Raw genomic sequence first — 24,915 nt, 5'->3', positions numbered from 1 at the left:
TGGGGGGGGGGCGAAAAGGCGTTTTTTTGGCTCAGCTGTTGGCCCCCTCGTCTCGACGAGTTTTTTGACACCGGCTTGGGTCCAGGATTATTGCTTGAAGCATTGCTCCCCTAAACAATCTGGCTATGGCTTGGCATACTATAATCGAATACTGGATCACGGTTAAAACGATTAAAACGAGATAAACTGTCAAAATACTTAAGGCACTGAACGATTAATGCGACTTTTTAAATTACTAGCACTATGAGCAAAACTGCACAACTTGTTGGCACAAGCCATCCTAGGGCAAAGATCGACATAATCGAAATTGCAATTTGTTGCTTTGCACTTTTCAGTTTGTATTTTCGGCATATATGTAGAAATTTACAGTTCTCTTTTTTGTTGCAAGAACCTCCTTCGAAATACTTGCACACTTTATTTGCACGGGAATTTTCTCGTTGATTTGGTTGTTTCTTCTTATCATTAACGTTTCTGCTTTCACGAATAAACGGACATTGTTTTCCAAGTCTGCATGCACCAGTTGACATAAAAAAGAAACACTTTTTCTTAGTTTCTCGTCGTTTGGTAATTTCTAGTCCTTCAGCAATTTTCACGACAACGTCACAACTTTTTTCGAATAGCTGTAAATTCAGAGCGTCGATTTCGGTCCGTTTCATCGACAGGGATTGGGCTTGAAATTGAAGTTTCACGTCCACGCTGTGAATCTTTTTTTCAAGTTGCAGGATCAAATTGTCTTTTGAAAGGCAACTCTCACAGCTATTGGGACAATTTTGAGGGGGTGGGTTCTCCAAAGGCGGGGAAAACATATTGTTGGGGTAACGATAGGGTATGCAGGAGTATCAGCCTCAGGGTACTCAGTTACAACAGTCATAACTTTTGAGCCATAAGAATTTTGAGGGGTTGGGTTCTGAAAGGCGGGAAAAACTTATTATTGGGGTTAACGTCAGAGTATGCAGGAGCATCAGCCTCAGGGTGCTCAGTTACAACAGCCGTAACACATGAGCTGCATTTCCAGTTGGGGTCTTCTTCCCGTAATACTGGTGTGGTTCAGCACAGGGGGGATGGAACCATAAAAGGTATTTTGAGCACTGAATCATCACACCCTTCCCACACGGCCTCTCACATCCAGGGCAAATATAAGTAGCTCTGATTCGTGTCATATTCAGTATACAATTTTACTGGTAATACAACTAATTACTAAGTCCAAAATCAATTTCCTTCCAAATTAGAGTGCTATGCTCAAATAATAATAATTAGGGAATTTATGCTCAAATAGTTAGCTGTCAAATAATTCAAGTTCCGATTCTGAAACAATTTTCAATAAAAGTCCGTAGGGAAATCAAATAACTAAATAATCAGTTCAAAAGTTCAAATCCAAGGTTGATGATGATAAGTCCATGGGGAATCACAAATGAGTCTTACTGTATAATGAGATTATATCCAGACTATATCCAACAGAGGTGTTTACTGTATGAACTTACTGTATGAAACCCCAAGTCCTTCATTGGCGACTGAGGGTTTGGAGGCTGAAACAAATTCTTTAAGTTGGCGGTTTTTCTGTAAATAGTTTATTCCAAACTTGTCTAAAATATCAGAATTGATGAATTAGGAATTTCACACTATAGAACTGAAAGTTTTAAGACATATCGATATTTAAATTTTTTATGAGTTTTTCTCTTTCCCTAGTCATTTCAACGCTCTAAGTATAAAATCTGATCAAAATCTAGGTTGTTTATATCACAGTATATAAATAATAGAATTATATAGTATATATAATTATATAGAATTATATTATCAGAGGCAACGCTATAGCGTTGCCTATAGCAAAGGCCATACGGCTCTAATGTTTTATTATTTATTTATTATTATTTTTTTTCCCCAGTGGCACTTCATATGGAAGGGGTCGTCGTAGAAACTTCAAAGAGGGCTCATTCGATTGGAAATCGAGAGTTCTAGTTCCCTTTTTAATAGTCGAAAGTGATTGGAGGGCAACTAGCCCCCCCCCCCCCTTCCGACACCTATCATTCTCCCAAACACATCCAATGAAAATTATGAGATAGCCATTTTGTTCAGCGTAGTCGATTTACAGACAGAAAATATGTTTTTGAGGAGGACACTCCCCCACAACCCTCAGGGCAAGGGTTTTAAGTTATGCCCTGGGGGCATATAAGGTTTTTATAGAAAGCGTTGTCGTAGAAAGTTCAAAAGGGACTCATTCGATTGGAAATTCAAAGGGCTAGTGCCCTTTTTAATAGTCAAAAGTCACTGGAGGGCAACTAGCCACCTCCCCACGCCCATCATTCCCCCAAACACATCCAATCAAAATTTTGAGATAGCCATTTTGTTCAGCGCAGTTGATTTCCAAATAGAAAATACGTTTTTGAGGAGGACATTCCCCCACAACCCTCCGGGAATGGGTTTTAAGTTATGCCCTGGGGGCATATAATGTTTTTAGAGAAGGAGTTGTCTTAGAAACTTCAGAAAAGGCTCATTCAATTGGAAATTCAAAGGGATAGTGCCCTTTTTAATAGTCGAAAGTTATTGGAGGGCAAATAACCCCCCTCTCACGCCCACCTTTTCCCCAAACACATCCAATCCAAATTTTGAGACAACCATTTTATTAAACGTAGTTTTAAGTTCTGGAAATTAGGTCATTGAGGATGAAAACTCCCCCACAGCCCTCAGGGCAAGGGTTGTAAGTTAAGCCCTGGGGGCGTATAAGGTTTTGTATAGCCAGCGCTGTCGTAGAAACTTCAGAAAGGGCTCATTCGATTGCAAAATTTACTCCCTCACAGCCCTCAGGGCAAGGGTTTTAAGTTAAGCCCTGGGGGCATATAAGGTTTTGTATTGCCAACGTTGTCGTAGAAACTTCAGAAAGGGCTCATTCGAATGCAAAATTTAAATGGCTAGTTCCCTTTTTAATAGTCGAAAGTGATTCTAAGGCAACTAACACCCCTTCGAAGCCCATCATTTCCCCAACAGATCCAATCAAAATTTTGGTGTAGCCATTTTGTTAAACGTAGTTGAAAGTTCCGGAAATTATATCTTAGAGCAGGAGACTCCTCCCACAGTCTTCAGGGCAAGGGTTGTTAGTTATGCCCTGGGGGTATATATGGTTCTTATGGAAGGAATGCTCGTATAAACTTCAGAGAGGGCTCATTTGATTGGAAATTGAAAGTTCTAGTTCACTTTTTAAGGGTCGAAAGATATTGGAGGGTAACCAGCTTCTCCCCCCCTCCCAAGCCCTTTTTTCCCAAATGCATTCAATAAAAATTTTAAGATAGTCATTTTGTTAAAAATAGTTCAGAGATCATATAACAAAAATTTTGGTGTCGACACAACCCCCCAGGGCCCGGGCGGCAGGCGGTGTAAGTTATGCCCTGGGGCATAACTTATTAACTGCTCGCTGGGGATGCTCGTATTAACTTCAAAGAGGTCTCATTTGGTTGGAAATTGAAAGTTCTAGTTCACTTTTAAGAGTCAAAAGAGATTGAAGGGCACCTAGCCCCCATCCACGCCCTTTTTTCCTCAAACCCATCCAATAATAACTGTGAGATAGCTTTTTTTTAAAATAGTTCAAAGACCATATAACGAAAACTCAGGGGTCAACACAGCCTGCCAGGGCCCGAGGGCAGGCGTTGTAAGTTATGCCCTTGGGCTTATATTGTTCGTATAAAAGGGATGCTCGTATAAACTTCAGAGAGGGCTCATTTGATTGGATATTGGAAGTTCGAGCTCACTTTTAAATAGTCAAAAGAGATCCGAGGGCAGCTAGCCCATTCCCCACGCCTTCTTTTTCGAAACCCATCTTATGACAATTTTGAGATAGACATTTTGTTAAAAATAGTTCAAAGGTGTGATAAGAAAAAATCAGGTGTCAATAGAACCCCCCAGGGCACAGGGGAAGGCGTTCTACGTTATACCCTAAGGGGTATTTATGGTTCTTATGAAAGGGATGCTCGTATAAACTTCGTAGAGGGCTCATTTGATTGGAAATTGAAAGTTCTAGTTCACTTTTTAACATTCAAGAGAGTTAAACTACCCCCCCACGCTGTTTTTTCCCCAAACCCGTCCACTACAAATTTTGAGATAGCCAGTGTTTTGGAAATTGTTCAAAAATTAGATAACAAAAACTCCCTCCAGAGCCTGGGGGAAAGGCGTTGTGTTGTCCTGGGGCGTATATGGTTCTTATGAAAGGGATGCTCGTATAAACTTCAGAGGGGGCTCATTTGATTGAAAATTGAAAGTTCTAGTTCAATTTTTAAGAGTCAAAAGATATCCGAGGGCAACTAGCCCCCCCCCCTCCGCACACCCTTTTTCTCCAAGACCATCCGATAAAATTTTTATAATATTCATTTCATTAAAAATAGTTCAAAGGTCAGATAAGAAAAATTCATGTGTCGACGGAACCCACCAGGGCCCGGAGGCAGGCGTTATGAGTAATGCTCTAGGGGCATTACTATATATAGTTCTTATATAGTTCTTATGGAAGGGATGCTCGTATAAACTTCGGAGAGGGTTAATTTCATTGGAAATTGAAAGTTCTTGTTCACTTTTTAAGAGTCAAAAAAAATCGGAGGGCAACTAGCCCCCCCCCCTCCTCCACACCCTAAATGCATCAGATAAAAATTTTGAGATAGACATTCTGTTAAAAATATTTCAAGGTTCTGATAACAAAAAACTCCGGTGTCGACAGAGCCCCCCAGGGCCCGGGGGTAGGCGCTGTAAGTTATGCCCTGGGAGCATATATGGTTGTTATGGACGGGATGCTTGTATAAGCTTCCTAGAGGGCTCATTTGATTGGAAATTGAAAGTTGTAATTCACTTTTTAAGAGTCAAAAGTGATTGGAGGGCAGCTAGCCTCCCCCTATAATATAAATGAATAAATAGATCTTAAAGCGAGTAATACTTAGATTGAATATGAAAATCAACCTGAAAACGAAAAAAAATATTTTCCTATTGAAGTATAAACGAAACTTAAAACGAACAGAAATTAAATAAACAATCAATGCAAACAAACATACAATAGATGTCAATGTAAATGAATAAATAAATCTTAAAAAGAGGGAAACTTAAGTTGAATCCGCAAATCAAGCTTGAACCGAACAAAAATCCCTATAAACAAGAGTTTGGGTATGACCTCCTTCTCTCACTGTAAAAGTCTAAAACCCATTGCGTCATTGGCACTTTACTGAAAACCAATTTTGTGACAAATGTTTTCTTTTGTACTTAATATTGAAAATAAACATTAAAATTATAGTAGCATTTTGAACTGATGAGCTTTCAGCAATTAATATCATTATACATCAAATATTCAGTTTAATTTATTAGCTCTTTTTAAAGTTGTTAAAGACAAATATAGTTTCCCTACAAACAAATGTTCGGATGGTGCTTCTTTCCTAACTGTGAATAAAAACCGAAAGCCTACTACGTCATGGCGCTTAACTGAAAACGGATTATATTACAGATATTTTCTTTTCCAGTTCTTACAGCATTGAAAATAAAAATACAATTACAGTGAAATAAATTCTTGAACTGATGGATCTTTCAACAATTAATATCATTATACATCAAATATTCAATTTCATGTTGTTTATACTTTCCAAGACTGTTAAAGACGCATATAATTTTCAGTAAAGCGCCAATGACGCAGTAGGCTTTACTTTTCTTTGAAAAACTTATTTTTCGGAAAGTTTTTTTTTAATTAATCTTGTACAGTGGTTTAGATCGAATAAAAAAATGTTTCTCCCTTTAAGTTATTGGAATTATTTATAATTCATTAGTAGAGTCATTTGTCAGGTATTTTCCCATTATAGATATCTCCATTTGTTTGAAATCCATCCTGGTTGTACAAGATAAAGCCTTTAGGGTTCTCCGTAGTTTCTTTCGTCACAATAGCCATTTTATTATCGTTCAGAAACATAAACTCTATTTTTATTTTTTAAACTAGTAAAAGTGAGTAAGGTTAAAGAACTTGGACCAAGATTACCAGATCCTCACCTTTAAATATGCACAACAAAAGTGGTTGCTCCAATATACCTTTTCTTTCAAGCCCCAATTGCAAATTGCTTCCTGGGTAGTCCTCGTTTAAGACCCATAGAATTTACGGTTGATTATACTAGGAGAGGATGGTGCGGTTGTTTTTATGTAGTGGGGCCAAAATTGGATGGATTTCATTGTTAGAAAATGCGGACTTATTTAATTGTAATTTTTGTTAAAATTATCATAATTTTAGAAGGTGACTTATTGCTATTTAGAAGGTAACTGTGCTCCCCTTAAATACTAATCAGCACTCAAAGTTTGGCTACAAAAATGAGTATTTTCCCTTGTTGTAGTAACTAGTTTTGCTTCATTTTATTGTGTTGCTTGGGTACTTAACTCAGCTTTGTGAGGGCTTATCGGTGTTACATGTAAATAGTAAGATAGCCGAATCTTGAGTACCAGACACACGTTAATTTACCAAAAAATATACTGTTTGCAAAAACCATTCATGCATGCAGTTTTATTTGAGTAAAGTAATGCAAAGTGTAGTTAAATCCCATATTTTCTTTCTCCCGAAAAACTAGGTTGCATGCAACCAGAAAAGCTAGGCTGTATGTTTCTAGGCTTAAAAATATGGTTCAGGCTGTTTTAGTTTTGAAATAATGGCTAAAGGTGTATTTTAATGCTTTTTAAACTTCAAAACTGGACTACCAGTTTGCCCAGCTTCTGTTTATGTACTGCGAAATGAAGTTGATGTAACAAGTGTTTTGAATTTTGAATAGTAGATAAAATGTATGCTAAAGCTGTCGTTTTATCTCAAACTTACCCATCAAATTAACTGTTTGTTGCTGTTTATCAAAATACCTTTGAAGAAGTGGATTGTTTTTCGAGCACAGGAATTTTAATCTTCTGGTGAGTTATGATGGATTGTCCTGGATATTTGTGTATCTCCTCGTTTTATCAAATTAAAATTAACCAAATTAATACAAAACAAAGCCGTATCCAGGAGACTACAGGGTCTGTACCCTCCCCCTGAAATTTTCTCCAACTCGTAAAAACGTAAAAAAAAGTATATAAACAAATTTTTGATGCGTTTTTAAGTCTTTTATTGTACTCTCCCCTCCCCATCGATCTCAATCCTGGACGCGTCCTTGCAAAAACCAAACAAATGCCAGTACTTGGAAATCGAGGTTCGTGCATTTAAAACAATTGACATTCCTGGTTATGTACAGAGACTGTGTGACGTATAAGGCTGTTCGGTATGACTGACAACAAGCGCGTTAGCCTTCTCCTGACGCTCAGATTGAAATTGTTTCTATTTAGGCTTTCTATTTAACCTGAAATCCGCTATACTACTAATGTGTTAATGTGTTAAGTTTTGTTCTTCTTATTTAATTCACATCAAACCGATAGAAAGCTCTTTCGCCAGTTTGTTTTAATTATAGGCACCGCAATAGCCTTCCCTAAATACAGAGCGGTGTGGGAACAATGCATTACTTTTTTTTTCTAGACTAGGGCCCCTCGTATAGAAGGAGTTGTCGTAGTAGATACTTTAAAAGAGGATCATTCGATTGAAAATTCAAAGGGCTAGTGCCCTTTTTTAAAGTCGAAAGTGATTGGAGGGCAACCAACCCCCCTCCCACGCCCATCATTTCCCCAAAGACATCCAGTCGAGATTTTGAGATAGCCATTTTCTTCAGCGTAGTTGAAAGGTCTGGAATTATGTCTTTGAGGATGACACCAACCCCCCTCCCACACACACACAGCCATCAGGGCAAGGGTTATGAGCTAAGACCTGGGGGTATGTAAGGTTTTTATAGAAAGGGTGATTGTATAAGCTTTGGATAGGGCTCATTGGATTGATAGTCAGAAGTTCTAGTACCTTTTTTAAGAGTCAAAGGGATCGGAGGGCAGATAACCTCCTCCCCTCACACGCCTTATGTTCCCGAATTGCATCGGATAGAAATTTTGAGATGGCCATCTGTTGTCGTAGAAACTTCGAAAAGGGCTCATTCGATTGAAAATTGAACGATTTTAATTGAAAATTGAATTTTAATAGTCAAAAGAGATTAGGGAGCCCCCCCCCCCACGCCCATCATTTCCCCAAACATATCCAATCGATTTTTTTAGATAGCCATTTTGTTCAGCGTAGTTAAGAGCAGGCGTGGATCCACGGGGGGGGGGGGCTAAAGGGGTGTTAGCCTCCCCCCTCAGGAAAAAATTACAAAAAATTGCTGCCCCTTTCCCCTTGCACCATAGCAAATTACGCCCCTGCGGAGGGGGCTCATTGGATTGGAAATGAGAAGTTCCGGTGTCCTTTTTAAGACTCAAAGTGATTGGAGGGCAGCCCCCCCCCCCCCAAAGTCGTATTTTCCCAAAATGCATCTAATAAAAATTTTGAGATAGCTACTTGTTCAAAATAAATCCAAAGTTCACATAACAAGGGCTTTGGGGTTGACACAATCCCTCAGAGTATGGGGTAAGGGTTGTAAGTTATGCCCCAGGGGCATATAAGGTTTTTATGGAAGCGGTGGGTCGTGTGAACTTTAGAAGAGGTTCATTTGGTTGGAAATATATAGTTCTAGATCCCTTTTAAGATTCAAACGGGATGGAGAGCAACTAGCCGCCTCTCCCTGACATCCTATTTTCCCGAAACGCATTCGATTGAAATTGTGGGATAGCCATTTTGTTACCAATGGTCCAAAAATCATATAACAATGTCTTTAGAATGGAAACAACCCCCCAGAGCCCAGGGGCAAAGGTTGTAAGTTATAACCCTGAGCATATAAGTTTTTCATGGAACGAGTGGTTGTATGAACTATGGATCGGATGGAGCTTATTTGATTTGAAGTCGAGAAGTTTTAGTGCCTTTTTTAAGAGTCAAAAGTGAATGGAGGGCCATTAGACCCCCCCAAGCCTATAATTCTCCAAATCACATCTGATCGAAATTTTAAGAGGGCTATTTTGTTCAGCATTCTTGAAAGGTCCAATAATTATGTCTTTGGGGATGTCAGCCTCCTCAGGGTCCTCAGGGCAACGGCTGTAAGTTATGCAATTCTTCCATTGTTTGCATATAATATATGTTAGTGAGAAAAGTATGCATGTTTAAACTTCAGTGTCCAAAAAGAAAAAGGACATTCAGGTGAACATTTTAGAGAATTTTGATGGGAGTGTTAACTAAATCAATACTATCTGTACACTGTTTGTCAAAAGGGCGTAACTCAGGAATAACTGAGTATATTAATTTGGAAAATTCAGGAAATGATAAGGGAGACAGTCAAAAAGGCGAAATTCGCATGCTACCATTACTACTACAACTACCACCACTACTACTTCCACATTACTCCATTTACAATATTGAGGGAAATTTGAGCTAAATCAAAAGACGCTATGTCTTTCACATAGCGTCATAGCGGATGCACATTGTCAATAAAGCGTATCTCAAGAATTGATTTTGGTATAAAGTTGGAACTTTCAGAGAATACTTAAAGAGGAAGATCATCTGACCAAAAGTCAATATGTGCAAACTACTGCTAATGCTACTGATACTGCTACATTTACTACCACTACTACTACCTCTATTGCAACTACTTGTAGGGCTAAGAGCATTGAGATAAAGATTTCAAGAAGTATGTGAACATACAGGTTATCAAAAGGACATATCAGCAATGTCATAGCAATGGCTAACTGTATCAGGTTGAAACTTCCAGGACTTAATGAGTTGGATGTTCTACTGACCAAAGGGCAATATTTTAATACTACTGCTGCTACTAGTACTACCGCTATTACAATGTTATTACTAGTAATATGAATACTACTACTGTCACTACTATTACAACTATGCCTAAGGGTATGAAGATGAAACATTTAAGGAATCTTGAGGGGCAAGGTGAATTGAATCACAACACGCCGTCTGTATGCAGGTTGTCAAAAGGGTGCAGCAGCAATATCTTAGGAACAGTTTGGTGTGTGAAGTTGAAACTAATAGGGCTTGTTGTGAGGGACGTTAAACTAATCAAAAGACAATATTTGCATCCCAATTCTACTGCTTCTTCTCATACTACTCAATGCTATTGCTTCTACTCATACTACTGTTACAATTATTACTACTTCTTTTACTACTACTGCCACTTAAGCTTAGGCTACTACAATTAATTCTACTACTACTATTGCTATTAAAACTATGGGCATTAAGGCAAAAAATTTGCGACACATTGAAACTGTATGGAACTAAATCAAAACACGCTATGCCCACACAGGTTGTCAAGCGGACGCATCAGAAAAGCTTCAGGAACGATTGACGGTATTAGCTGAAACTTTTCAGCGTATGTTGAAAAGGATGTTGAAGAAACCAAAGGTGCTATGCGCATACTGCTACCAATGCTGCTACAACTATTGCTACTACCCTAGCTAAGGGTAGTAAGGTGAAGCTTAGGAATATTTAGGCAGATATTGAACTAACAAACAATGAGCATGGGGACTTTCAAAAAGGTGACAAAGCAATATCTCAAGAACAACTTATATTATTAATTTAGACTTTTAAGAGTAAGTTGTGGGGGATTTTGAACTAACCAGAAGGCTTTATCTGTATAATTTTCATACTACCAGTACAGTTACTGTAACTAATGACGCTAAGGGTATTAAGCTGAAACTTTTAGGGAACGTTTAGGGGGAGTTTTGATGAAATAACAAAACTTTATGCATGCAGGTTTTCAAAAGGGTATATAAGCATAGGCAGCACCGCTCTATAATAGCTAGAAATATCATTGAAACTTTTAAAGCAGCTAATTCGATTCGAAATTGAAATTTCTAGTGCCCTTTTTAAGAGTAAAAAGAGATTGGAGGGCAAGTAGCCCTTCTCTCAAGCCCATTCATTTTCCAAACACATCCAGTCAAAATTTTTGAGACTTTCATTGTATTCCAGAATAGTAGAACAGTCCAGCAGCTATGTTTTGGGGATACTGGATATGTCAACCCCCCACAATTATGCAGTTGGCCCATTATGCTTTAAAATTAAATTTTGAATTAAAACTGAATGAAAAGGCTTTGTGTTTATGGTTGCCAATCAGGCACCTCAGCAATATATCGAGAACGACTGGGGTTATTAAGTGGAAACTTTCGGGGCTACTACTATTACTACTTTTGTTCTTACAATTTAAACAAATAAAAAGAGCCTAAGTGTATCCAGGTTGTCAAAGAGCATAGATAGAATTTTTTGGCAATGCTATTAAGTTTTGTTTTTCAGGTGAACTTGAGGAGGCATAAAATTAAATTAAAAATACTATTTGTTCCAGGATTAAAAATTGTTCAAAAAGTTCTCCAACATACTAATAGCAAGCCAAACTATGGATTCTTATAGAAAACAACCGAAAAGATATAAAATATTTTTTCTTTCCATGAAAAAGACTATGTCAGTAAAATACTAACAAAATTGATTGAATAAATCTTTATCCACAAAATAAGCTTTTCAAAGAAAAGTAAAGAGCTCTATAAGCAAAAATGAGCAGAAATAAAGTCAAATGATCTTCCAAGCGTAAAACTACCGCAAATCACCATCAATAAAAAAAATGAAACTCACAACAAACAGAAATTACAATAAATAGCTGTGTCAAACTCAAAACGAGCAAAAACTAGCACGAGTAGGGCTGATACCCCCATGCATTCTCAAGACCAGAACATAATTTGCGCTTTACTGAAAACAAAATACGTTCTAAATGTTTTCACTTAAAAAAAAAACTATTAAAACTTTAAGGAATAAATATCAGTATTCATTAATTAAACTAATCATCCACGGTCTTTTTTTTTTAGTTGAGTGTCATGTCATTTTATATCTTGAAGGTTTTGTTGTGTTTTGTTTTGTTTTTGAATTGCATATTTTTGCTTTAGGAAAAAGGTGCTCTAAAGAAATTGGATAATATCAAGAAAGATCATGAAAATCGAATTCGTAGTCTTCAAGCCCAAGCAGAAGACGATAAAGTCAAAGCCAGCCTTATTGAGATGAATGTTGATATCGTCGAAAGGGCAATTTTGGCTATACGTTCTGAACTTGCTTTGCAAAAATCATGGAAAGACATTAATGATATTGTCAAATTGTCAGCTGCTCAAGGTATTTTGTTTTATCCTTTTTTATTTTTTCGTGTTGTATTCATTTCATTTTAATCGTAAAGTGTCGTTCGGTTTTATTTCTGTCGCTGATAGACCCGCAGAGTTACATTTCTAGGTTGCGTACCTTAACCGTCAAAAGTAAAAAAACATCCTTTCGAAAACCAAGTTTTGAGCATTTGTAGCTTGAAGCAACTAGGTTAAATAGAAAATGATAACACAGGGTACGTTTGAAACAAGCTTAATCACAAAGAAGAAGGCATTTTGCAGTTTCACATTTAGCAGCAATCGTCAGAAACAATTTATTGTGTATCTGATTCAAAATCGTGAAAAACATGTGTTATGCATTTTGATTTTAAATTTAGGACGTGTTTGTACGGATTTAGCTGGAAATAGTAAGAAAAAGTGCCCTCCCTCCTCCAGGAAAAATTTCGAAAATGAGTAAATAAAGCATTCGTGAAACAAAATTAAGATACAACTTAAAGGCCTACTTTAATCATTGAGTTTATTACAGTAAGATGCGATTTAATTTGATGTCGCACTTCTGCATTTACGTCTTCAAGTTTTTTCAATAAAAAATAACAATATTATTAAGCTTTCAGACGGAAATTTTCTCTTCTTGGGCTGTGCCATTTTAAAAGGGACCACATTCATTAATATAATATAAAAGTAACCAAAATGTGCATCATTTGAAACTATGAAGAGTCTCAGATGTTTAAATATAATATTAAAAACCTAATGCACAAACTATAAATTTTAATTTGGGATACTCTGAACATGGTTTTACCTTTCATCTATCAACTCCGATAATGTCCGCAAACACACAAATAGTACATACTTTACGATTAATGAGCAGCTTTCGACCCTTTATAAAAAGATATTATGATAGGCCTTTCCAAGGAATACTATCACTAATATTGACTACTACTACTATTTTAACTACCCAGTGCAGCACCGAGCCACCTGAGGTCAGTACGGCTCTGCGCGCACTAAGGAATCATTGAGCAAAACAACTATATGTCGGAAAATTTTTCATTACTTATGGTTTAGCACTATATAATACTTCCCAAAATAACTTCAATGAGCCTTTAAAGGAAGAAGATGAATTTTTATTTCGTACGATGCCGGGATAGAACATTTTAGTTGGAGGTTCCAAAGATGCTTGTTCTAAAAATATTAATGGCGGTCCCTAGGAAATTTATGTTTGATTCATGCTGAGATTTTATCCCCCTCCCTCTAAAAATATAACTGTTTTTGCATCTATGCAAGGTCAGAATTTTTCTTATGCAGTTTTTCATATAATTTAGGGCGTTCTTCTCAGAATTTTCAGGTGACGGATGAACCCCTCAGATATGGAAATCCTTCTTATATTTCCCCCGGTGCGAGTATAGTGTTGCGGATTTAAACCTTTTACTTTAGTTCATTTTTTTTACAAATAGAAAATATGAATTTATGACCAGTTTTCCCATGGTGATTGGAAGCTCCAGAAATAAAGTCTAAAAATTTTTCAGTCTACTGATTACAAAAACAACAATAGTCGTGGTGGTACAAAGTTTGTTTGCACGGCAAACATATGGTCAGCCGGGAATAAGTTTCTAATGTAATACCGACTCTTGATTTCTCGAATTTTGAATTCGAGACTGTTCGGTACTTATGTTGTATATTTTTATTGTTATTCTGGTGAAATATCTAGAATAAGATTTAATTTTCAGCTAAATCAGATTGAACCTTTGGTTCAGGCGTATAGAAAATTTAAATTAGTTAAGATTGATACAAAAAAAAGAGAAGAAGAACGAAGAGAGAAATTAGTATCTTTGGAAAGGATAAATCATTTTGTTGTATCTATTTTACCGTATGATGTTGAATTTCGGTAATTGCATTTACCTTGCTTACAAATATTTCCAGTCGGATGAGTTTCAATTACGCAACGCGAATTTGGCAAGCCAATCGGATTGGTTCTAATTGTCCTGATAGCACAAATAGATTATTATCTTTGCTTACCATGCTCTTTAGTAGAAACAAAAAGTTAGAAAACCAAGAGCGGGCCCCACTTTTGACCTTCAAGCTATGCAAGCCATCAGTATTGGTTTGAACCAGATTTCTGCAAGCTGTAGGAGAGCCGTCTTTCTGATGAACATGTCCTTGAAGACTGTCTTTCGTAACGAATACTTAATCTGGCGCTCTGCCACTAGGGCAGATACACACTATGTCGTTTCCAGCGGCAAATTTGTTAAACCGGTCAGACTAATTTAGGCTGTTCTGGTACTGCAAAAATAACTTTAATAGTTTTACACAATAATAAAAAAAGCGAAAAACTTATGAAAAATTAGTTTTCCTATGTTAACTAAGAAAAATTAATCTTTAAGCCACAAAGGCAATTCTTTGTTATTCTATTTTTTAAATGTATTAAGGTCCTCTTCTTTAGCCCATACAATATGGCACTGATTATAAAAGCAAGACGAACGATATTGGAAAGTAAGATTGTATATTTAAAAAGCCCCAGAATAAGAGGAAGGGTCGCATAAAGGTGCTTAAAAAAGTCAACTACCATTGAGCAGAATTAAAGCATTATAATTCAGTTTACAAAACTGTTAAGGTACCTTAAACACAAGACCTCTGTTCGCCAAAGAAAGCTTCATAGCCGCTTTACTCTGATACCTCTACTAAACCTAGTGTTGTAAAATTACCGTAAAATAAAACTCGGTAAGTAAAACTGGTAAAATAAGGTACTCTCAAGGAAAAAAGGATAAAATTGGTGTTTTGGAATTGCCCTGTAGCTACAATACCAGTTGAGCATTTTTAGTAGATACCTCTACTAAACCATTAATAGTTACTCTTGCATAGCATCGGCATTCTTACTTTTGACCTCAGGTCCATTTTTTTTTCTTATCAAACATTTGAGATTCTAGGATTTTTCGTGGAATCTGTTTTATCGTTTTTGCACTCTCAATATTAAAAAATGCATGCATAACTCATGTTTAATAGCTAGAAATGTTTCTAGTAAGTACCACTGTAACACGTTGCTGAGGTAGATTGGGCTTCAGAAGTCTTTAAAAGGTATATTATTATTAAAATAACCTTATTTTAACTATACACACTTATAAATAATTTACTAAATTGATAAATTGGTTCTGAAGAGGTCTTTTTTTGGCTCTCCCATTCATTGTATTTTCTTCAAATCACTGATAACTAGTTAATCTTTTGCCATTTTTTGTGAGCTGCAAAACTTTTGTCTTCTTTTTTTATTAAATAAAGACTTGCCATAAATGTCTCAAACTTGAAGGAAAATCCTTAAAGATGAGCAATCGGTTCAAAGTGTTCAAGAAGAGGGTTCACGGGGGTGAAATAACAGCAAGCTCAAAATGTAGTCGAATGGTCGTGCCGCCATAAATTTGATATTACGTTTGAAAAAAAAAAAAAAGGATTAAAAAATAATTTTCGTTGCAATACCTCAGAGTTATAAACATAAGCTTACGCACTCTTATTTTTAGAAAATCATATTTTAAAGCTAATATCTTAAAATGAGGAAATAGCTTTATGTGGTTTATAGCATATCTACTATTTTAGGTGATACAGTTGCCAAACTGATAAAAGGATTAAAACTAGAAACGAACCAAATAACAATGCTGCTTAGTAACCCTTATGCAGATGCAGGTGATGATGATGAACAAACTTTGAAGGTAGACATTGATATTGGAATTTCAGCCCCAGCAAATGCAAGAAAGTAAGCATACTTGTGTTTATATATACTATCTTTATAACCGAGCAATAATTGTGTATTTATGTATTTTTTATCGGAAACGGCTCCATATTTTTTTTCGGGAAAATTTGTATCCTGGGACATTCTGGCATAAAAACGATCTAGATAGGTCAGAAGTTTCAGAAAATTCGTTAAGAGCCTTACTCTGTGAAAAAGAAAATAAATCGGCATTGCTTCAGTAATCAAATATCTTTGAAAAGATTGCATAATGAAATGACATTAAATTGTGTAAAAAGTAAAAAACTGGAATTGCAAAAATATTTGTATATATTTTGACAAGGGATTGCAATAGTTCAAAAACTTTAAAAAAGAAAACAAAAAGTTTGAGGCTCAGTAGAAGATCAGTGTTAGAAATAGGACTTGCTTCAATAATCAAATGTTTTTGAAAAGACTTCAATATGAAAAGACATTAAATTGCTTAAAGAGCAAAAAACTGTGAATTGAAAAAATATTTATATATATTTTAACAAGGGATTACAACAATTCAAAAACCTTACAACCAAAAGAATAAAAAAGAAGTTTGAGAAAATTCGTTAAGAGCCTTAATTTTAAGGGGGAAAAAATATGTGAATGACGTCATATTTATATACATAAGCATGGCAATAACGTTGTCACAGTTGCCACACTTATGTGTAAAATTTGAAGATTTTCATGTGTGGAGAAATTTATATTAAATTGTTGAAGAGCAAAAAAACTGGTAATTGCAAAAAATATTTGCATATATTTTGACAAGGGATTAACATAATTCAAAATCTTAAAAAAGAAAACAAAAGTTTGAAGCTTAGTAGAAATCGTTGTGAGAAATCGGACTGTAAAGCACAATAATTATGTAATCATGCACGGAACAATCACCCTAACTAACGTCCTTATTCTATCGCTAGGAGAAGTCGGGACCGTTTGAATGTCATGATTGACTTAAATCGTGTGAGAAGTTTTTTGATCCAAGGTTACCTTGAGGTGAAATTTGGTCCAAGATCAGTTTTGGCTGAAATACCAAAAGTGAAATTTGTTGATGAAACTTTATTTATAGACTGAAATCGAAATCAGACTGAAATCAGCAACCTTATAAGAAAATCGAAATATATTTTCTTGTGATTATTATCTCTTCTAATCAGCAGTTGTACTAAACCAATTCTGCTCAAGTCATCCTAAGGGCTATACTGTGGTGTTTATACTCCCCGTAAGTATAATGCAGACGGTTTGATATCATCTATTTTTCCCTTCTTGTTTTAGTTTTATTTTTGTGTTTAAAGCTTTTTCCAATAGGCAATGATTAGAAGTCCTCCAAAAAAAAAAGTCCCCCAAGATCCCAAATAAAATTCCAGTGAAAGTGTCATAGTGAAAGGTATCCATCCTGGCTGGTCAAGCACCCTATCTCAAAGTTCTAATGATAGCTCCAATTTGGAGAATAGGAAAATGATAAGTGTAGGGGCTAATGTAACCATAAATGATGATAATGGGTTTCAAGAGGTCCTCTCTAGAAGTTCTAAAAAAAGGAAAAAAAATCTCCCCAATTAAAAGTATTTCCCCTCTCCCTGTACAAGATCCTTCCTCCAAAAACTTAGGAATCTACCTTAAAATTGCTCCCACTACCCCCTTTGAAATAAAAATGATCACTGCAATAAGAGTTGTAATTTTTATATTGCTAAAATCAATGTTTTCTCTTAACATTAACCGTGATGGATCTCTGCTAATAGCTGTAGAAGATAAGAAATCAGCAGATACAATAATTAACCTTAAATCCCTTCTGAATACCCCAATTATTGCATCTAATTGGAACCCAAAACAATCACCAACAAAAATAGTAGTCTATAATGTTCCCCCAGAGATATCTACTGAGGAGTTAAAAGATGGCCTTTCAGATAGGGCTGGAAACACAATCCCAGTTGAGGATGTTACCCAACTTGGAAAACCTAACTCTAATTGCCTAAAAACTAGTAGATCCTTCTTATTCACACTGAAGGATAAAATTGATATCCCAGAAAAATTATTCCTATTTGGGCAAATCAAACCACACAAGGAATACAAACCTAAGCATATTCAGTGTCAGAAGTGTTTCAAACTGGGAAACATGACAAACAAATGCAATGAAATTCTCCAAGAGTGTAGTAATTGTAAATCCTTCCATCCTAAAGAGCTGACAACTTGCAACAACACTCAGCCTACATGCATCAATTGCAAAGGCCCACATGAATCTACAAATAAATCATTATGCCCTGCATACAAGAAAAGAGCTCGAACACTCCAAATATCAACAGAGAAAGCCATCCCATGCCCCTTTGCTGCAATGGAAGCAAATGCTACCCAACAATACCAAATAAAGCCCGTAATGAAACCAACCAAAACCCCCAAGTCAAATGCCCCCAATGCATCAAGCATCCCATATAAAACACCTGCCCCCTAGCTCAAATCCCTATCAGAGGATATCACCAGGCAAACAAGACTCCTTTTCCTGTGAGATGAGGTCAGCCTGGCCCTACCTCCCAAGAAGAAACAAACCGGAAACACTACCAGGAATCAATCCCTTAACCAAAAAACAGGATGCTCTACAAAAAATGCAATCCCCCAATATATACTTATTAATTCTAAACTGTAATGCAGTTCAAGCCATGAACATACATCAACTACAGAAAACAAAAATTATTGCAGAATTGGCAAAAATCTACATCCCAGATGATATGCTCATTCAAGCAGAAAAAGATCTTGCTTTACTTTTAACAAAGCTGAACATTGATACAAAGTCATATGAAGAATAAATCAACAAAACAACATTTATCAATACTCCAATGGAATGTAAGATCACTCACAGAAAATAAGCTAAATAACCTAATATCATTTATGAATAATAATTCCATTAATATTGCTTGCCTCCAGGAAACTCATTTAACCCAAAATCAACAAATTAAGTCTCTGGGATATACTATCCTGAGAAAGGATAGATCTTCAGAGAGAAAAGGAGGTGGTGTAGCTTTATTCGTTAATAATAATATAAAATTTTTCGGCATCAATTTTCCAGATTTTGAAAATGATGTTGATGTAATTGGTATAAGTGTTTGGCTGAATAATTTAAAAACCTACATAATAAGCTTTTATAACCCTAATGGCCAAACTACAGATGCCAAGGATTTCTTTAATTATATTAATAATTCTAATACGTTAAAAAATATCATTATTTGTGGTTATTTCAATGCCCACAGCCTTTTGTGGGGGAATAAACCAGTAAATAAAGCTGGTAAATTTATTGAGCATATGACTTCAAATAATAATGAATTAGTTGTTGCTACCCCTCCAAACCTGAATACTTATTTCAACCCCAAAAGTGGCAATTTCTCCACAATTGACCTACAAATTGTGTCTTTAAATTTTTTGAACAAAATTTACATAAATAAAATTGATAGTCTATGTACAGACCACTTTGCTATAGTTTGCTCCCTAAATGAACCTGCTGAAACTTTATCTCATACATCCAATTATATCAACACTAAAGCAAATTGGTCTATTTTCCAAAAGAAGCTAAATGATGAAATTACAAGTTTCACCCAATGTTCATGCATTTCTAACACAACAGTTGACACACATGCTGAAGCCTTGACATCTTTACTAATAAATACAGCTAATCATGCTATCCCCAGGACAACACCTAAGAAAACATCCCCTAAACAAATTCCTAAAGCATGGTGGACAAATGAGTGCCTAAATAAATGGAAGATAAAAAAGGCAGCTAGGACAGAATTCATAAAAAAAACCAACACCTACTACATATTAAAAAAAATTACCAGCAGAATTTAATCTAAAAAGGACTATAATAGATGCTAAACATAAATACTATAAAAATGTTGCAAATAATCTCTCCAAAGAAACAAATGAGCCAACTATACATAAAGTCATAAGCTACATATGGGGGAAAAAGACTTCTCCCATCCCCCTCCTGTATGAACTTGTACATAATAATACCCATTATGACAATGATAATGAAAAGGCTAACCTATTTGCAACTCTTTTTGTTAATAAGCTAACATCAAATAATCAAAGCAAGCTGTCCACAATTCCTATGAACCCTTGTTACCAACCACACCCAGGATCTGAGTACATAACTAATCCATTTTCAATTCAGGAATTGAATAATGCAATACATCAAATTAGGTCCAAAACTAGCAGCAGCTATGACAATATACACCCTACATGGATAAAGAATCTCACACCTTCATACAAACAAGAACTGCTAAATTGTTATAATCACGCTTGGGCATCTTCTAGGTTCCCCAATATATGGAAATGTTCGTCCCTCCTAACAATACTAAAGAAAAATAAACCAAAAGATACCCCTTAGTATTATAGGCCCATAATGATTACACCTGTGATGGGGAAAATAATGGAGAAAATGATTTATCACAGACTCCTCTGGTTTGTTGAGAAAAATAACATGATCCCACACACTCAAACTGGATTCAGGAAATACCACTCCTCAACAGATGCTTTCATTTTGCTAACAAATGCAATAAATGAATCTTTCTCAAAAAATAATATCCTAGTGGCAGCTTTTTTAGATTTTGAAGGAGCTTATGACAATGTGAATCACCAAATCCTTTTGAATAAACTTGCAAACCTTGGAGTACCTCCTAAGCTAGTATCCTTTATTAAATCCTTCATAGAAGTGCGAAGTTTCATTGTTTGTGTTGGTTCAGCCTCTTCACCCCAAAAGACAATAACCAAAGGCCTACCTCGGGGAGCAGTCCTCAGTTGCCTCCTATTTGCCTTACATCTCTGGGACATGAACCTACCTCAAACGAATCTACAATATGCTGATGATCTGGTGCTATGGTCATCTGGCAAGACCTTTCAGATAGCACAGTCAAATCTGCAAAAGTCACTTTTCCAGTTTGAAAAATTCTCTCAACATTCAGATTTACCCATTGCACCCACCAAGTCAAAAATAATCCAATTTCACCGGAAGCGAAACCATGTTAATGCAAAACTAACTCTAAATAAAACAACTATTCCAGAAGATAATAATATTAATTACCTAGGTCTAATGCTTGACCAAAAACTTAATTTCCACCTCCACATTTCAAACACAATAAAAAAATGTTATAGAAAAGCAAATATACTAAAAAGACTTCTTTCCACACCCTGGGGTTGTCAGGAGAAAACCTTACTCCAGTTTTATAAATCATATATAAGACCCCATATTGACTATGGACTCATTGTCTATGGTGCATGTGCAAAGACCCAGATGCAAAAAATTGAAACAACACAAAATGATATAATACGTCTTATATTTGGTCTTAGGAAACCCACAAGCACCAAGTTTCTGCTTATGGAGAGTGGATTAACAACAATAAGGGAGAGACGTAGTTTACTCTTGATAAAACATCTTACAAAAATTGAATCAAATAGCTCACACACATTACATAATTGGTTAAGAAATCTAGCCATGTATAGAAGTATTGCAAATGAGTATGCCAATTTTCAAAAGAAGCTCCCTGTACCAGCAAAGTCTATTGCACCTATTTTCCCCCAATCCCCTCCATGGAATTGGTCACTTCCCATAATAAATACTGAACTTTCAAAATGGAATAAAGATTTAACCCCCATTGCTTTTGTCCAGAAAAAATTTGCAGAACTTAATACAATTACTTATAAAAATCACTTCCAAATATTTGTTGATGGGTCAAAAATGAATGAGAGGGTTGCAAGTGGTGTTTTCCTTCCTCACCTGAAAATTGCAATGGGCGAGAGATTATTTAATAATTTATCTATAATGTCTGCTGAGTTAAATGCCATAATCATGGCATTAGAACACTTTAAGCAAAACCAACCTTTGATTGAAAATTCGAATAATATTATCATCTATTCCGACTCTTTATCAAGCCTTGAGTTGCTGGCCTCAGCTCCTCAATATAAGTTGGACATTGACACTTATCATTGTCACAGTATTATTGATCATCTTGCTTCAAGTGGAATAAAAACTTACTTTCAGTACATTCCTAGCCACTCTGGCATAAGTGGTAATCATCAGGTTGATGAAATAGCCAAAAATGCTATAAATATTGACCAGCCAAGTGGGGGGACAATCCCAATTAGAGATATTTACTGATGGAGGCTATCAGATATTAATTTTAATAAGATTAATCCTATCCTTTCCTCCTTTCCCAATAAGTATCTTTCTAAAATTTATCATAGAATTCGTTCTGGAACAAATGGACTAAATTTCCTTGCATTCTCATATAAGCTTTCTAATTCAAGTGGTTCAATTCCCCTGTCCCCTCTTTGCAGGCATTGTAATATGAATAATGAAACAATTGACCATTGCCTATTTGAATGTAATATGCTGACGTCTGCACAACATACCTTGCTTTGTAAACTGTTAAAATACTTCAAACACCACAAAATCCCACTATCAGCCAAGAGCCTAGCCAACTATACCTGCACACAGAGCATAGAAATGGACATCTATCATCTTATATTTGAACTCCTAGAGTCGAAAGATCTGCTGAAAGATATCTGATTATATCTAATAAATATGAGGCAATCAAGCCAGTAGCTCTGTAGCCCACAGAGTGAAGCAAAAGGAAAAGGGCTAAATAGTTTTACTGAAAAGCCCGCCTGCTGTCAAATAGAAGAAGAAGAAGACTGAAATGTACTGATAAGCTTGATTTTTACGAAAATTTCTTCCAAGCAATCTAGAACTAGAGCAGCTAATATCCTCTCTACCGTCAGCCCCTCCAATGTTAATTATGCACTTGTAAAACAAATACTATCCGAAATAAAAAATGAAATTACATATTTGTTAATAAATGAATATTTCATGTCCGATTATGTCCGCCATGTTGCCAGTCGTTGCTACTCAATAGCATAGATGTCAGTTTTTGTAGGTTCTCTCGTCTTCTGACCGAGAAACTATCCACATTATTTCCGATTTTGATGTATTGATCTCTTTCGGACCAGTAGACTTTTGTCCCATCAAATATGCTCACATAGAACTATCTCAACTATTGTTTTTCATCTCTACATCTGCTAAAGGAAACACAATTTTGTCATCAAATATTAGATAATTTTAGAATTTAATGTCATAAATTTATATATTTTGAAGTCCAAAGTCAACTAACAATTTTAGATCTAGAATAAAATGTGGTTGATTGTCCATACTCAGGTGGACAAGTAAGTGATTTTCAAATCCTTGAGATTTACTCCACCGGGACGATCAAAGCGAGCAATGTGTATTTTCAAATTTTCGCGGATGTTTGATTTTGCTTTCGAGTGTCCTGTGAACCTAATTGATCTGGCTTCTGAACTGCTAAATTACCCTGGTACCTTGTAAAAGCTGCTTTAAGTGTATTTGAAAAATATTATTTTATTAATCATAATTTTCTTTAATTCTGTTTACATTAAAGGTACTATGATATGAAACGAACTGCTACTAAGAAAGAGAAAAAGACAGTTGAAGCTTCAGCAAAGGCTTTTAAGAGCGCTGAGAAAAAGACAAAGCAAATGCTTCGGGAAGTTGCTACTACTTCCAGTATTCAAAAGGCTAGGCATGTTTTCTGGTTTGAAAAGTTTTTCTGGTGCATTACATCTGATGGGTAAGTTTTATTTTATTTTTGTTTATTTTTGCTTTATCGTACATATTTTGCCATACATAGCGTAAAAGATGTATTTAGATTTTTGTTCTTTTTTCAGGCCTTTAGATTCTAGGAATTTTGAGTAATCGAGCTTAGTATGCTCTTTAACAGAAAAGGAATTTTTAGCTTCAAAATTGCCTTAAGTGCTATTCAAGATCAATGACAGGTTGAAAAAGGTACAATCGACGCATGAATACAGAGGCGCTGAAATCATTTGCAAAAACTATACATTTAAATTGTTCGCCAGGAATAGTTGTCCCTCAAATGTAGACGTACTGGTATTGCGTCTAGTCTCGAGAAAAAAAAAATTTATGGTTACATATTTTTTCGCCTTTTCTCTGGTACTTTTTAGATTCGTGTGTATTTTACACTGAAATAATGATGACAATAGGCTGAAGTTCTGCTTAACCAAAGCCACTGGACTTTTGTAAAAGCCACTTTATTTCTTCTCGTCGCCTAAAACACTAATAATTAGTAACCGGAGTTATATTCTGTTGTATAGTAAAAACATTCTCAAAATAGCTGACCTTGAAGCATCCAGCGCAAAATTGTATTAGCCTAAAAAAGAAAAACTGTTTAAAAAAAGGCTCTGAAAGAAAAGTAAAGAGCTCAGTTAAACCCCATGGCGATCTGAAATAACGTAAGATAATAATTCAAATCTAAAAAAATAGTAATTACTGACAATGAAAAAATCACACCCAACACAAACAGCAATTAAAATGAATAATTGCATCAAATATAAAGATAACAAATGCTGTTTTTTTTGTGTGAATCTTAAAACGACCAGAAATCAAAATGAATAATCAAGTCAAACTTAAAACAAACAGATATTGCTACAAACAGTAGTAAGGCCATCTCCTCCTAAACCTTCTAAAGGCTATATTAGTATCTAGCAGCATGTCCTTTATTTGTCGCAACATCAAAAAGAGCTAATCAAAGTTTACAAATAAGAACGGTGCTAACCCCCCTCCCCACACCCTTCTCTCTCTCTCTCAAACCCTCTAGAGGGCTTGCTTATCATTTACATTTTATTAAAAAGGATATGTACTTTGAACAGTATGTTTTTTGTCAACACATTAGAAAGAAAAAGCAAAATCACAATAATAGTCACTGTTATAGTGTTGGAAAGACCTAATGACAAAATACTGATTATTTAATATATAATAAAATTAGTTCCTAGAAGTCAGCAATATTTTGAATTTTTCTGGAGAGAAAATGTTTAAAATACATTTTGTTTCCGGCAAAGCGCAAATGACGCTCTGTCGTTTTTGAGTCTTAGGGAATAGTAGTCATACTCCCGTTTCTCTTTGTTTGAATTTGACTTGAATTTTAATTTGCAATTCTCTTTATTTTAAATAAAAGTTTATGTTATATTTATGCTTGATATGATTATTTGTTATAAAATATGATCGTTTAGTTTTTGTCTATTCATAGTAATTTTGGCACCAT

General features: G+C 35.6%; 1 protein-coding gene across 1 annotated transcript in view; it reads left to right on the top strand.

The window, feature by feature from the left end:
* The window catches only part of Clbn (Nuclear export mediator factor NEMF homolog Clbn), a 136,824-nt gene that overhangs the window by 58,720 nt on the left and 53,189 nt on the right, over window positions 1-24,915 (top strand). The window contains exons 8-10 of the mRNA XM_089090664.1: window positions 11,869-12,088; window positions 15,652-15,808; window positions 23,239-23,427. Of these exons, the coding sequence (XP_088946790.1) occupies window positions 11,869-12,088; window positions 15,652-15,808; window positions 23,239-23,427 (566 nt within the window). The remainder of the gene's footprint in view (window positions 1-11,868; window positions 12,089-15,651; window positions 15,809-23,238; window positions 23,428-24,915) is intronic.

The sequence above is a fragment of the Artemia sp. Qi Xiang Cuo genome, chromosome 6, assembly GCF_049724085.1.
Source record: "Artemia sp. Qi Xiang Cuo chromosome 6, ASM4972408v1, whole genome shotgun sequence".
NCBI classification, from domain to species: Eukaryota; Metazoa; Arthropoda; class Branchiopoda; order Anostraca; family Artemiidae; genus Artemia; species Artemia sp. Qi Xiang Cuo.
Note: the sequence above shows the minus strand (reverse complement) of the source record. Positions and strands in the feature narration are given on the sequence as shown.